This window comes from Erpetoichthys calabaricus, chromosome 12, assembly GCF_900747795.2.
Source record: "Erpetoichthys calabaricus chromosome 12, fErpCal1.3, whole genome shotgun sequence".
NCBI classification, from domain to species: Eukaryota; Metazoa; Chordata; class Cladistia; order Polypteriformes; family Polypteridae; genus Erpetoichthys; species Erpetoichthys calabaricus.
In genome coordinates, this window is record NC_041405.2 from 160,214,850 (window position 1) to 160,230,773 (window position 15,924).

General features: G+C 41.5%; 1 protein-coding gene across 1 annotated transcript in view; it reads left to right on the forward strand.

The window, feature by feature from the left end:
• Window positions 1-10,672, forward strand: part of LOC114662906 (major facilitator superfamily domain-containing protein 12-like) — a 120,522-nt gene extending 109,850 nt beyond the window's left edge. Inside the window, exon 10 of the mRNA XM_028816637.2 lies at window positions 9,687-10,672. Coding sequence (XP_028672470.1) covers window positions 9,687-9,760 — 74 coding nt within the window. The 3' untranslated portion in view covers window positions 9,761-10,672. The remainder of the gene's footprint in view (window positions 1-9,686) is intronic.
• Window positions 10,673-15,924: the final 5,252 nt, after the last annotated feature.

Sequence of the window (15,924 nt, forward strand, 5' to 3'; positions counted from 1 at the left end):
TTGGGCTGTGGGAGGAAACCAGAGCACCCGGAGAAAACCCACGCAACATGCAAACTCCACGCAGGGAGGCTCCGGGAAGCATCTACTGCGAGGCAGCAGTGCTACCACTGCACCACTATGCTGCCCGCCAACCTAGTCATCCCTATTTAATCAAAATGAAAATAATTCAAACAAAAGTAGCCATTCTGTGTGCAAAGCAACCACCAAAACAAAGGAGCCGTCAGTCACCAGATAGGAGCTGCATCCTGCGGTGCGCTGTATTCTCATTGTGATGTCTCCTGGTGGCCTCAGGATTTACAGGTGGAGGACCGGAAGGGTTGGAGTCAGTTGCCATTACTGACATTTTCTCAGCGTTGCGGAGGGAATAGAATAGGACCTAGTTAGCTCCAGCACCCCTTCTTGCACTGGGGTGGTAGTGCATACCTCAGATGAGTATGGAGAGGGATCCAGTGATGCGCATGTGTGGCAGGAGTGAAAAAAAAAAAAATTTTCAACTGTATGCTTTATGCACTTTTAATTGCGTAACGAGTGATGCAGAGAGAGGCCTAAAAGCCAACATGCCCTTTTTGAAGGTGTTCAGATTATTTTTCCTTGAACAGTTAGAGGCTACTCTTCCCTTGCACATGATACCAATAATTCTTAAACGTTGTATGGTTCATGGTGTTCTCACCGCTTGAAGGCACAGGAACACATTGGTAAGATGCAGTGATGTGCACAGACATCACTTTTGTGTGGCAGTGGCCCAGTAAGGGAAAAAGGGGCACATTAGTTACATTTTAATTCTGGACACAAATAAGTACCAACTTTTATTGCTGTGTTTTTTTTAATCTCACAGGAAAATTGAACTTCAGAGGCATTTGAATATTCTGAAACTTTTTTCCAAGGTTTTGTCCAAGATTGTTACATGCACTCAGCTGAACATATTCGGTTTTCCAAATATTACACATCTTAACAAAAGGAAAGAGTGAAGTGCGAACCTAATTACATGAAATAACAAATGAGCCTTTAAAGGTTCACATCACAGCACATTAAATCAAAGATTTTTTTTTTCCACTAATCATTTAGATCAGGGGTGGGCAGATTCAGTCCTGGAGGGCCGCAGTGGCTGCAGGTTTTTGCTTCAACCCAATGGCCTAATAAGAAACACCTATTGCTCAAGTAACACTTCTGCTTCACTTTAGTTGTCTCACTTGTTAAGATTTTGAACCCTTATTGCTTATTTTAGTCTTAAACAGCTGTAGTCTTGGTTTTTAATTGCTTCTTATTAGCAATAAGAGGCAAATGACAAAAGAAATCAGCATTTCTCTATTTAGCTTGTTTCCATTTACACCTGTGTATATTTATCATGCACTATTTGGTTTAATTAAACACTTGGAAGGAAAGTGAAGCACTGAGAATAACTCGTCTGTTTTAGACTTCAAATCATTTGGATGATATTCTTAGAAAGGAAAAAAAAATCTAGGATATGAGAATGACCTGACATAGTAGAGTTAAAGCACCAAACAAACCATGAAATTAAATAATTGACAAGGATTGGTTTTTAATTAAGTAACTGGGTTGGAACAAAAACCTGGAGCCCTCCAGGACTGACTTTGTCCACCCATGATTTAATAATAGTACATTTTATTTAATAGGTGCATTTCTTAGCACTCAAGGTCACCTTACAATAAAATTAAACAACATGAGAAAAATAAAAACAAGAGAATGATAAATCACAAAGCAATAATTAGCAAACAAACAAAGATAACAGGGAGTAACAGTATAGAATTCACAATTGGTATGCCAACTTGAAAAGATAAGTTTTGAGGGCAGTTTTAAAATGTGTTATTGAATCGAGCTGACGGATATGAGAGGGATGAGAATTCCAGAGTTGAGGAGCACTAGGAGAGACGCTCGAGCTCCCATAGAACAGAGTTTGATGTGCAGTACGGAAAGTCGAGCTGCAGATGAGGATCTGAGTGAGCGAGCGGGAGTGTAAGTCTGGAGGAGATCAGTGAGGTAGTAGAGAGTTTTAAATGTTAAGAGCGGTATTTAGTATTGTATTCGGTCATTAACAGGGAGCCAGTGAAGTTGAGAGAGAAGAGGTGCAACATGTTCAATGGATTTAGAACAGCAGGTTATTATTCTGGCAGCAGAATTTTGAACAAATTGTAAGAGATGAATAGTGTTACAGTAATCTATATGTGAGGTGACTCGGGCATTAATCAATACTTCAGTACTGTGTTGTGTAAGAACAGGACGAAGTCTAGAAATAGATTTAGATCCATAGATCACCATTCGTTTTTGTGCATTAGACCTTCAGCAAGTAAAAGTAAAATTATGATGTTCCAGGACTCTGCAGTACATTATAAAATGATGTTATACATACAGTCAATTCTCAGCATTTGCCGGGTGCAGTGTTCCTAAGAAGCAACGCACAATTCTGTGACTAGGGATCTGCACTGGTAATCGGGAGGTTGCCGGTTTGAATCCCATAAATGCCAAAAAGGGACAATGCTCTGTTGGGAGACTTGAGCAAGGCCCTTAACCTGCAATTGCTGAGCGCTTTGAGTAGTGAGAAAAGCGCTATATAAATACAAAGAATTATTATTACAATTCAAAGATGTCAATTTTAATATATTAAGCCCATCAGAAATAGGAGGTTAAACCAAAAATTGTAATCTTTTTTTTTTGCTAGAGATTACTCAAAATACATTTTTCTTTTCTTTGGAACCCTTTATAACAACACTATTTTTGATAATATCCATCCATCCATTATCCAACCCACTATATCCTAACTACAGGGTCACGGGGGTCTGCTGGAGCCAATACCAGCCAACACAGGGCGCAAGGCAGGTAACAAACCCTGGGCAGGGCGCCAGCCCACCACAGTTGATCATATGCCCTTTTCATAACACAGTAACCATGAAACCCATAAAATGCAGTATGGAAAAACAGTTGATAACGTACAAAAAAAAAACATTTTGCTAGTCATTTCCTACAGTGATCTTTTTGTGGAAACATCTCAAAAAAAGAATCTTTAAATGTCTCGGCATATGGGAGCATAGCAGAGTTGAGCTGATGTTTAAAACCTTGAGGTTGCAGTCGATGATGGAATCAACAGCCTCGATGTCTCCAGCCATCTGGTCAAGTTGTTAACACCAAACTTGCAGCAGACATTAGCTGCTGTTTCTCACTAAGCCTCATCACTGACTTAACACTTGATGTTTAGAGCCCGAAGGCCTTGCACTGCGCCTTGGGGACACGATTGCAAAACAAAACTTTTATTTATTTTTTTTTTTTTTTTTAAGCAAAGCAATGAAAATATGCACCAAATGCAAAGGGAGCTCATTATTCAGTTCCTGAGGCAGAAATGACGAGCACTGAAATCTGTGATGTTTCACAATCAGGGCCTGTACAGAACTCTGTACTAGAGCAGGCCCTTCCCTAAGGATCAGGGCAAGGTCCGAATTAAATTCTCTTTTAGAACATGCAAACTCCATGCACCCGGGTCATCAGTCCTGGGGCCTCATGTATAAACGGTGCGTACGCACAAAAATGTTACGTAAGAACGTTTCCACGTTCAAATCGCAATATATAAAACCTAAACCTGGCATAAAGACACGCACATTTCCACATTAGCTCATACCCTGTCATACGGAAGTTCTCCGCTCAGTTTTGCAGACTGGCGGCACCCAGCGTCAAAGCCGTGCTACTGTTCCTGTGTGGTTACCCATTCTTTTTTAGATCTACATCCCTGACGCGGCTTTATAAATACACTGAAATGAACATATTGTTTATTAGTTTAATGCATCTGATTGTAATTAACCTGTAACAATATAATGGTCCACGGAATGGTCAAACTATTCCAAATACCATAACTGCTTTAGCGTTGTTACTCTCACTGCACCTTCTTCTTCTTTCAGCTGCTCCCGTTAGGGGTTGCCACATCAGATCATCTTTTTCTATGTTACTCTCACTGCACCACTCGGAGTATTTATATCACTGTATCTGAGTGGGGAATCACAACTGTACAGCAGCTGATTGTAAAGAGAATTATCGGTATACAGCATCAAGCACACGCAGCCTCAGCCATGCTGTCTATTGAACTGCTCTCATACGGCAAACACTTCACAGTCTTTCCTGTACTGACCTCGCAGTTCAGAAACGGTTTCATCCCAAGAACTGTAAATGCACCCAATCAGTCCATCAAGTGCTCCTTGTAGAACTGTTAGTACTTATAAGTACAATCACCTCACTGTAAACTTGCGATACAGTTATAATATTGCACAACCTGAGCCACTTTATAAAGCGCATATTTACATATGATGATGATATCATTTTTAAAATGAAATGCAGCAAAATATGTTTATTATACAGATAAAACTTTAACTACATGGTGCCACAGCGCTAGTGAGCCGTTTCCACTCCATTCACTGATTATTCCCGTCTCGGACTGTATTCTTGCTGGTGTTGATGCGACACTGGAAGGATAGATGGATAGAATAATTAAACACGTACTACGAAGATATTTCAATGTTCCTTAAACGTTTTGAAGAATCGGCATTCTAAGCTTACAGATGGCTTAACGTCTATTACAGAGCTGATTATGTGGCGATTGGGTATTTGGAGAAAGAAAAGGAAGGACAGGAATTGGGGGTTAGTACATTTGAGAGAGACAGTACTGCTGCAATAAAGCATTTCATCGAAGGTCGCGCACGGCGCAGCAAGCATCTTGCATGAGATATGAACACTCACTGCGCCACCGTGTTCCCATGTTTAATAACATGCTTTAACTCCTATCATCATGAAAATGATATCACGTATACATCTCAGTATTTTAATTATTCAGAGCGCTGTAATATCACAAATGTAATGGATTCTGTGTCCTGTCGGAGGAAGAGAAAGCCCGGAAAGACGTAGTGATTCACACACACAGAGCACAAAGAAGATCAAATACAAAACAAAGCATTTAACGTGTTATGTTACGATGGGATTGAGAAACTAGTAAATTAAACGATTTAGGATGAAGTTTGTGATGTTCTACTTTAATGACAAAATAAACTACGTGATTAGGGCGGCACGGTGGCGCAGTAGGTAGCGCTGCTGCCTTGCAGTTGGGAGATCTGGGGACCTGGGTTTGCTTCCCGGGTCCTCCCTGCGTGGAGTTTGCATGTTCTCCCCGTGTCTGCGTGGGTTTCCTCCGGGCGCTCCGGTTTCCTCCCACAGTCCAAAGACATGCAGGTTGGGTGGATTGGCATTTCTAAATTGGCCTTAGTGTGTGCTTGGTGTGTGGGTGTGTTTGTGTGTGTCCTGCGGTGGGTTGGCACCCGGCCCTGGATTGTTTCCTGCCTTGTGCCCTGTGTTGGCTGGGATTGGCACCAGCAGACCCCCGTGACCCTGTGTTCGGATTCAGCGGGTTGGAAAATGGATGGATGGATAAACTACGTGATTAAAGTGGAAATTTCGAGATTAAAGTTGACATTTCCTGCTTTTTTCCCCACTGTGTGCCTTTTTTTTTCTCTGTACCCTAATAAGCTTTCATATGACACTCAGACGGTGGGCTACGACTCGCCTTTTCATGGCGACTTTGATATCTGACAACTTTTTTTTTATTTCTGGCACTGTGCGACTTTGTGAACTTGAGCTTTTGAGTTTCTTCGACATGCTATGTCACTCGATCAACTTCCTTTCACTGTTTAAACCAACAAATAGTAAGTTTTTCTTTGCTTCCACTTGGTACTCGCTGAAATTCTTCTATTTTTCCTCGTACCTTTGCCATTGTCTTTTCACAGAAGGCTGAGCTTAAGGGCTTTTTATATTGATTTGCATATTCAAAGAGGCGTAATTCTGGGAGGAGTTTGGGTGGGACAGAAGGCGTGTGCACGTGCGTTACTTTTCACGCTGTCCGGGATTTATAGAGCGGAAGAACGTGGAAGTTGGCGTTCGCACAGATTTATACATCTGGGATTTTTTGTGCATAAGCACATTTCTACTTTTCTGCTTGCGTCATGTTATAGTGCGAATTCTACGCACGGCGTTATGCATGAGGCCCCAGGTCTCCTTACTGCGAGGCAACAGTGCTATAACTGTGCCAGTGTGTTGCTCTTAATATGGGTAGTGATATCCTTTACATCTAATACAACTTCTACAAGTTTATACCAACAGCAATACGCCTATATAGTCCCTCACTATGACTGTGAAAGCCAAGTCAGAACTTTTCTGTCTTTTGAATTTTCTGTCTGTCTGTGTCTTTGTTGGCTAATGTCAATGTTTCTACTCTGGTGTGCTGGGCTGGTCACTTCACTTCAAGAGAGATGTTCACCAAAAGCACAAGCTAATATAAAAAAAAGAAAATTCAGGGTGAGTTATGGGACACACTGTTGACCCCCTGGAGGTAGTTGTAGTGGAGGAAACACTGAATCCAAAACAGAGTGCCATTATGAACAAAGCCACACATACAATACAATATAATTTATTTTTGTATAGCCCAAAATCACTCAAGAAGTGCCGCGATGGGCTTTAACAGGCCCTGCCTCTTGACAGCCCCCCAGCCTTGACTCTCTAAGAAGACGAGGAAAAACTCACAAAAAAAAAACCTTGTAGGGTTGTTGGGAAAGGCAGTTCAAAGAGAGACCCCTTTCCAGGTAGGTTGGACGTGCAGTGGGTGTCAAAAAGAAGGGGGTCAATACAATACACAGAACAGAACAAATCCTCAATACAGTATAACATATATATATATATATATATATATATATATATATATAATATAATTTAAATACTAGATAAAGAGCCCGTTTCGACAATGTAAGATGAAATGGGCAGGAGTTTGTGTTAGCAGTGTATGAAGAACAAATGATAAGTAACGAAGAAGTTGTTTTGTAATGCTTGTAGTCCGCTTTACTCATTACTGTACAGGCTTGTACTGTTAGTTGATGAATGTTCCAGGCCTATAGTATAATATTGAATGATGAATGTTCCAGTACAATATGGAATAGTAATAAGTATAAGCACCACAAACCTGATATAGGTGTATTGAATGAATGCGTAATTGAATCAGAATGCGTAATTAGGCCTCAAGCTGTAGTCGAAATCGCCTTTCAGGCCTCTAGAGCTTTAATCGAAGTCGCCTTTCTCTTTGAATGTTTGCAGCCGTAAATCTGCCGCCTGGCGCGATGTTGGGGTTGGATGTCGGTCTTGTAAGGTTTTTCGGGCAGCTGCTCAGAAGGCGACCTCGCAGAAGGCTTTGGACGGACGTGAGTGAGTGAGTGAGGAGGCAGGCGAATTATGTATTAAGATATATATGTGAAACACTGACACTTTAGCCAATAAATTATTCAACAGAAGTTTGTCAAGAAATGCAAGTGGGGCGCCTTTCATACCAACAGCAATATGTTTGTGCCTCAGTGTAACTTTCTTGTTAATCATCCAGAAGTGTTTTTTGAGAGCTGTCAGTAGTTGTTTGTCATATTATAATAAACAATTTTATTGATATTTTTTGGCTATTTTTAATCCTCTATTCACCATATACAATTTTCTTGTATTAAGAATTTGGCATTTTTCACATACCCCAACAGAGATGCACGGAGTTTTGGGGTCAGAGCACAGGGTCGGCTATTTGAACAGCGCCCCTGGAACAATTGCAGATTAAGAGCCTTGCTCAATGTGCCAATGGAGTAGCATTCCTTCTGTCACTGCCAGGATTCGACCCAGCAACCTTCAGGTTACCAGCCCCGATCCTTTTGCCCGATAGCCACCACCCCACCCTAAAAAAAAAAAATAAACATGTATTTCTTTATTTATTTATTGACCTTCTGAAAAAAGGCAAATTTCCTCCTAGTGAGAAATAAAGATCAATCCGTCTATTTATACAACCACTTTTGCTTTTTGTGCGTTATCCACTTTTGCTTTTTATAGCAAAATGCAGCATTTAGGACACATTTTTGATAGATTGCAATGACTTTCTCCTTTGTTAATATTGATTTATTTCTCTGTGGATAGAATCGTAAGAGTGTTGCTCTTGTCCTGCATAAATTTTTAAGTTTGAACTTGAATTGAGTTTGTGGTAGGGGGGACTTTGTTCATTAGTTGTTGCTAATACAGGCAACATGGCATCAGTTATCAGCAGCTGAATCAGTATTTACACCATTCAACGAACATCAAACTCTTTGAATATATGGAGCATTGCTTGGGCACAGTTCGTTGGGCAGATGTATGCAGCTCTATGAGTAGACCTGACCCAACTCTTAGTGCCAAAATGTGTCCCTTTTCTCCTTCTCGGAGTGAGCGAACACATCTGCAGAACAGGAGTCACGTAGTCACAGATGCGTGTGGCATTACAAAGCTGTTCTTGGTTGATGTGTGCCTGAGTTGACAGGCAGAAAATGCCATGCGCTGCGAAAAATAATAAACAAATCTCTAATAGGTTTTCAAAGTGGGGAGCACCTAATAGCTGTAACAAGCCTCTAGAAAAGCTGATACCTTGAGCACAGACATTACTTATTATTAACCTTTTGTTGTGATTGAAACACCATTAAAATATTTAGTATACAACCAGTACAGTTTTTTTTTGTCAAGTTCATAGATTATTTTTGTACTGTTATTGTGCATGCATTTAATTTTGAAATTGCCATTTTTTATGACACTGTTTTGTTTTGTGAGTGCCAACATTTTGGAACTTCTGTTGAGGGCTGCACAAGTCGCACATTGTGACAACACTTGTGATGATGCTTTAAGCTGATGCCCAGATGTAGAATCATCCTAGATTGTGGATAAAAGTAAAGATTGCATGTTGCTTGTTGTTATAGTGAATTCTGGGTCTTAAAATTTTGATGTTTAAGTTTTTTGGTTTTCCACTCATTTCTGGCTATGACATGTGATTTTATTGCTCAGTCCGGTTTAAAACATTTCAACCTGCTCAGTTCACATTAATAGAACACCTTCCACGTTAGCAATTAAACAGGTCAACATAAGCTGCACACATATATTTGTTGTACGTTTTATGTGGAATTCATTATCATAGACCTTACTTTAGTTGCATGTGGCCTAGTAGGCAGTACCCCCCAGCTAGCTTTAACAAAGCATGTTTCTTATCGCTGTTTATTGTCTATTTCTTGGAGCACACTTGTGCTGAGATGTGAGCGATTAGGTCCTAACTGAAGAAAAGGGCACTTGGGCCAATGAGGAGAAAGGGGCAGGGGCTTAAGTCACGGTAGCCACTCCTTTGTGCACATCCCTGGGCTTTTCATCCATCCATCGTCCAACCTGCTATATCCAAACACAGGGTCACGGGGGTCTGCTGGAGCCAATCCCAGCCAGCACAGGGTGCAAGGCAGGAAAAAATCCCAGGCAGGGCACCAGCCCACCACAGGGCACACACACTAGGGACAATTTAGGATCGCCAGTGCACCTAACCTGCATGTCTTTGGACTGTGGGAGGAAACCGGAGCACCCAGAGGAAACCCACGCAGACACGGGGAGAACATGCAAACTCCACGGAGGGAGGACCCGGGAAGCGAACCCAGGTCTCCTTACTGCGAGGCAGCAGCGCTACCACTGTGCCACCATGCCACCCATCCCTCCCATCCCTGGGCTTTTCATTTTTTTGTACTGTTTAACATCTGTATAGTTAACAGAGGAGGTGTGACACGGCCATTACAGAAATACATTCATATGTTTTCTTTCATCTTGTTTCTTTTGTTCTTCAGATAAACCCTCAATCTCTGGTGTGCTTGGGTCCCCGCAGAGAGAAGAGCTGGATGATAGCGGAGCTGTAAACTAGCGGGCTGAAGACTGAAGCAACACAAGTGATCATGTGGCTGGAAGTCAATGTTCTCCTGTTCACTTGTTTCTGTCTGGACTTTACATTTAAAAGGGAAAATTCAGAGGTGCACCATGGCACTCTAACTACGTACACATCTGCTTTTGATTTGTAATTAACATGCAGGTCTTACTATACCCTCCTTTGCGCAAAAGCTCTATTTTTGAAGTCAAGATCATTTTTGGGGGAATGATAGTGGGAAGGTCAATGCAGATAAATTTCAGAAAAATCTTACAAAATCAACACTGGAAGTTGACTTTAATTTTTGCTAGTTTGCTGCCAAGTTGGGCTGCAGTGGACTTAACGCTGTTCTTCCAATGGTTTGTTGCTGCTTTCTCTCTTATGAATCATTCCACTTTTTCCTAGAGTGTGAAATACGTTAAGCTCTGGGTCCATTCCTAATTTAAAAAATTATAAATGTGACAGGCCAACAGCTTTAAGGCGGCACATTTCAATGCAGGCTTTAATGCACTGGCACCAGCCTTGGCAGGGAGGGTTTGATAAGCACACTCACACAATTTACTGTCTGGGTATAATCAGGCCCTTCTGTCTAACTTGATCTGATTTGATTTCTTTTTGAATCTGTTTTTGTATGTTCTAAACTGGATGCTCCTATTGACACCAGTTTTCAGGTATATAACAAAGGGAATCTTACTTTCAGAAGTGTCGAAAGGGAATTCCTGATGCAGGTATTGATTATGGAGAAGGTGAACATCTCTCAGATGTACAAACTTTTTTGTTTTTCCTCTAATGTAAAATTACTGTTAAAGTCATAGATGTGCAACCATTTGACTTTGAGGTCACACTTTACTACTCTGTACAATCAGTGCACTTTAATTGCTCTCCCTTTTTCAATTAAAAATGTTAAATTCAGTCCTGTATTGTTTTATGGTTGACTTATGAAAATGGGCAGAAAACTGAGGAAAGTGTCACAGCAGTCGTTAGTACCAAAGAGGCGGTTTTAGACCAAATCTGAGACGTTCCTGGGTTACTGGTCTTGTCACTTGTCTGAGGTTTCAGGCCCAAGAAAGGAAGTCATTGTTCAAATCCGACTGAATCACTGTTGTGATTCCTGGGCTCGGAAAGCCTATAAAATAGCAGGTTGTTATGGTTTAGAATTTTTAAAAATATTTTATCTGTTTCATCTCAATCATTCACAATAATCTAGCACTTGATATTGGTCATTTTTGAGGTTCTGAACTCAATTTTGCTGTGTTTTTCACCTTGTTTACCCTCCTGTTATAATACTTGTTTAATTTTTTTCCGCCATTTTGTCTGCTATATTGTTTTCTTAGTGGTCGTCGCAATTTTGGACACCCATTATTAGGACAATGTTCTGCATTTATAGGTAAGTGTCCACAGACATTGTGACTCATAGGTCAACCCCACCACATGTTAAAGGGTTGGCTGAAAGTCCATTTCCTTATCCTACTTTTTCCAAATGTCCTTTAATTGATCATTTTACTCTGGTTCTGTCTTTGTGGTTCTGATGTTTGTGCTAACAAATGCTTGACCACAAATTTTGCCTCTCGTTTTGTTTTTTTGATTGTGCCTTTTGACTTCTGGAGTTTGACTCACACTCCAGTTATCTATATCTATATCTATATCTATATATATATATATATATATATATATAATATAAACCAGATACCACTGACTCACTCATCATGAAATCTCCCGAACAATGAGGACTTTGGACTTAAAATTTGGAATGTGGGTTACCCTTGGCCCATAGGTGCTCACTAAGAAACAGTTATTAAAAATTTCATGGTCCAAGGGCGAAATTTCTTATAGTTTTTAGACCCATTTGTATGTCTGTCCTCTTTTCACTACTTAACAGATTTAGATTGCATTTTTTTCTGTAATCTGCTTGAACATTCTGTTGATTTTGTGACTTTCTCATTGTGCTAAGTATCAAAGTTCGCTTGTGGTACTGATTTATTAGCACAAATCCGAGAGAGACGCAGCGGGCCAAGTGGAGGGGGACCAGCCTCAAGGTGTATCTTACCTCTGCTTATTTAGCGAATGAGAGACCTACTTAATGGGTTTAGATCTTTTTTTTTTTTTCTATAATTTGCTTGAATATTCCGGTTGATTTTGCGACTTCTCTCATTGCGCTAAAAATCATGGTTTGCTTGCAGGAGTGATATATTCGCGCTAATCTGAGAGAGAGGCTGCGGGCCGAGGGGACAGGAAGAGTGACGTCAGGAGTAGAGAGCTGGGTGGGGTCCTTCTCACTGTCCTGTTTCACTACATGAAGCCATAGGGGACGGCTAGTGTGTGTGTATATGTATGTGTGTGTGTATGTATATATATATATATATATATATATATATATATATATATATATTCATTGCATTCATAGACTGAGTCTCGACAACCTGAATTGTGTGGGTGGTTACCTACCAGATAACGCTTGTGGTTGGCCTGCCATCCGCCACGGTGCCCTCTTTCAGTTGCGAGAAGCAAATCATGGAATGTTGCATAGTTTACTGTCAAATAAAGCAGAGAATACGTGACACATGTTTCACCCTCATTTTGGGCTCATCAGGCGTGTACACTCTACTGCTCCCCTCTTGGGGAATCGAACCTCGGACGTCAGAGACGAAGCCCCTTCACACTGCACCATGGCGTAACCACCCACACAATTCAGGTCGTTGAAACTCAGTCTACGAATGCAATGAATGTAATTACTCCGGACCTACAGGCTGTCAAATAAGCGAACCACACGCTGTGGTACAGCGTAAAGGGGCTTCATCTCTGACACTGATGTCCGAGGTTCGATTCCCCGAGAGGGGAGCAGTAGAGTATGTACGCCTGATGAGCCCAAATGAGGGCGAAACACGTGTCGCGTACTCTGTTTTATTTAATAGTAAACTATGCTCTCTCTCTCTATCTATTTATCATATAGTGCCTTTCATCTATCTCTCTATCTATCTATCTATTATATAGTGCCTTTCATCTATCTATCTATCTATCTATCATATAGTGCCTTTCATCTATCTCTCTATCTATCTATCTATTATATAGTGCCTTTCATCTATCTATCTATCTATCATATAGTGCCTTTTCATCTATCTATCTCTCTCTCTCTCTCTCTCTCTCTCTCTCTATATATATATATATATATATATATATATATATATATATACATATATAATATGTAGGTGGCACAGTGGGTAGCGCTGCTGCCTTGCAGTTGGGAGACCTGTGGACCTGGGTTTGCTTCCTGGGTCCTCCCTGCGTGGAGTTTGCATGTTCTCCCCATGTCTGCGTGGGTTTCCTCCCACAGTCCAAAGACATGCAGGTGAGGTGGATTGGCGATTCTAAATTGGCCCTAGTGTGTGTGGGGGTGTGTGTGTGTGTCCTGTGGTGGGTTGGCATCCTGCCTGGGATTGGTTCCTGCATTGTGCCCTGTGTTGGCTGGGATTGGCCCTAGCAGACCCCCGTGACCCTGTGTTCGGATTCAGCGGGTTGGAAAATGGATGGATGGATGGATAGATATATATACACAGTGAAACCTCGATTATCTGGTCTTCAATTAACCGTGTATTTGGTTATCCGGGATCGCCTAGAAAAAAAGTGTGAGACATCACAAGACCGCCAAGATATCGCCGCCCAGAATTCTGACTACAGGAATGTACACTATGTGTGTCACAGCTTAAGTTTTCTTTGTCGATGGGTTTCTAAGAATTATTCTAAAAGGATTGAAAGTACAGTATAGCATCTGTGCACCAGCCAGGCGATCCCCTGCTATGAAAAACCATTAGACTTAATCCAATGCAGAGGACTCGTTCCAAACACTCTCCCTCCCCTTTTTCCAAATTCAGACGACTACCATTCGTCAATAACTTTTGTATGGGTCGCACGGTCCATGTAGGCGACGCCTTGTTTGAAGACGTTGACAGAGAAAATATCGAAGAATGGCTACTCTCTGATAATGATCAGCCTGGATATCAAGTGAAAGACGACAACGCCGCCCTTGCTGCAGAAGCAAAGTCAAGTGCGGAATTGCCGGAAGAAAGTGACGATGACGCAGTTGAAGATGAACCTTCAGAAAAGAAAGTTTTGATTGCAGAAGCGCTAAATTGTGTCGAAACATTGCTAGACTTTCTTGAGCAGGAAGCGGATTCAAATTTTAGTGACATCCTAACACTTCGTAAGCTCCGCACGTCAATAAAACTGAAGTGTCTGCAAGAACACAAAGCAGCGTCTCCTATCTGATTTTGTCAAGAAAACTTCATAAACAACACAAGAAAGGTAAGAATTTCACTGTGCAGCACCTATTCTAGCATTTGCGAATTTTTATAATTATTTTCGATTATCCAGATGACGGGCGCCGGTCATTAAACTGGATAATTGAGGTTGTACTGTGTGTGTGTGTGTGTGTATATATAATATATATAGTGACAGATTAAGGTCTCCGTGACCCCTTGAACCCTCAGACTAGACGTCAGACACCAGATAAAAGTCCAAATAATAGTTTATTATTAATAATAATAATACTAATAATAAATGTGCCCGAAGCACCCTCCACTCCACAATACTCAAATAATAATAATAATTCCAATAAACAACCAATCCTCCACTCCCAGACGCATTGCCACCCTTTCACCCAGTTCAGCTCAACGTCTGGGATTTCCCATCGTCCTTTTATATTCCCTGACCCGGAAGTGTTTCCCATCTTATTTCCGGGTCAGATAAAAAGTCCTTCTTTTCAACCCGGAAACACGACGTTCCCTCTGGTCACATGATGATGACGTGCTTCCGGGTTATAGGGCACGTGTAAGTCCTTGAGCCTCCCTGCAGCGTCCTCTGGTGGGCCCCACGGTGTCCAGCAGGGTTGGGAATGAAAACTCCATTGTCCATAATTCCCTGCTGGTCTTCGGGGCACTCCCATGCTACAGGGAGGGCTCCATCTAGCGGCCTGGGGGTATTGGCCGGGGTAAATGGCCGGCCATCCCTCACAATATATATATATATATATATATTCATTGCATTCGTAGTCTGTGTCACAATCTGATAGTATGGGTGGTTACCTACCAGGTAACGCTTGTGGTTGGCCAGCAATCTGCTAACATCCGCCACAAGCATTACCTGGAAGGTAACCACCCATACAATCAGATTGTGATTCAGACTACGAATGCAATGAATGTAATTACCCTGATCCACATGCTGTCAAATAAACGAACCACGCGCCGTGGCGCAACATTAGGGGCTTCGCCTCTGGCGCTGACGTCCGAGGTTCGATTCCCGAGAGGGAGTGCAGTGGAGTGTGTACACCTGATGAGCCCAGAATGAGGGCGAAACACGTGTCGTGTACTCTTTGCATTTATTTGACAGTAAACTATTTCAACCATATATATATATATATATATATAATTATACTATCTCACTCTCCTATACCTATCGGTTCACTGGTAGAACACAATTGGGTAGAAATGGAGTAAGCCTGGCCCTCAGAAAGCAAGAAGTAGCGTTGTGGCCTGTAAACCCAAAAACATGCCAAACATAAAACTCAAAAAAGAGAAGTTCAAATGTAAAAGCCGCTGGCCCAAAACAAGAAACAACGTTTCTTAAACAATAATAGAATTCTATTGGCACAGAATCTGAAAAGGGCAAAACTACATAAAGTAGCCTTAACAAAGGCAACTCGAGAGAAAAAAAAAAAAACACTAAATCCGAAATCTAAAAAGACTCGAGGCATTCAAGAAAGGTAAGCTGAACAACACATGTAGCAAGTAACGGCTCAACAACAGCACTGAGGCTTCAAAGATCTTCTAGAGTACAGGGCTGAGGTTGTTCTCACAGCTAAAATGTCGGGGTTCTGAACCCTGGCCTAACCGTACTGTGCAATTTTGTGAAAAGGAGTAATTGTGACCCCTCCTATCCTATGAGGGGGTGAACCCCTGGGGTCGGTTAATGTTGTATGCATAACTGAAGAAACCTGTTGGTTTACTTTATCATAAGGGCGTCATTTCCCACACAATATATGGCCTGAAAATGAGAGGTTTTTTTTTAGGTCTGGAGTGCCACACATACAGGGACCCCCCCAAAAAAAACAAAACCCAGATTCTGGCATATCTCGATGAGTTGAACGATGTATCATATGCGGGGGTTTCCTC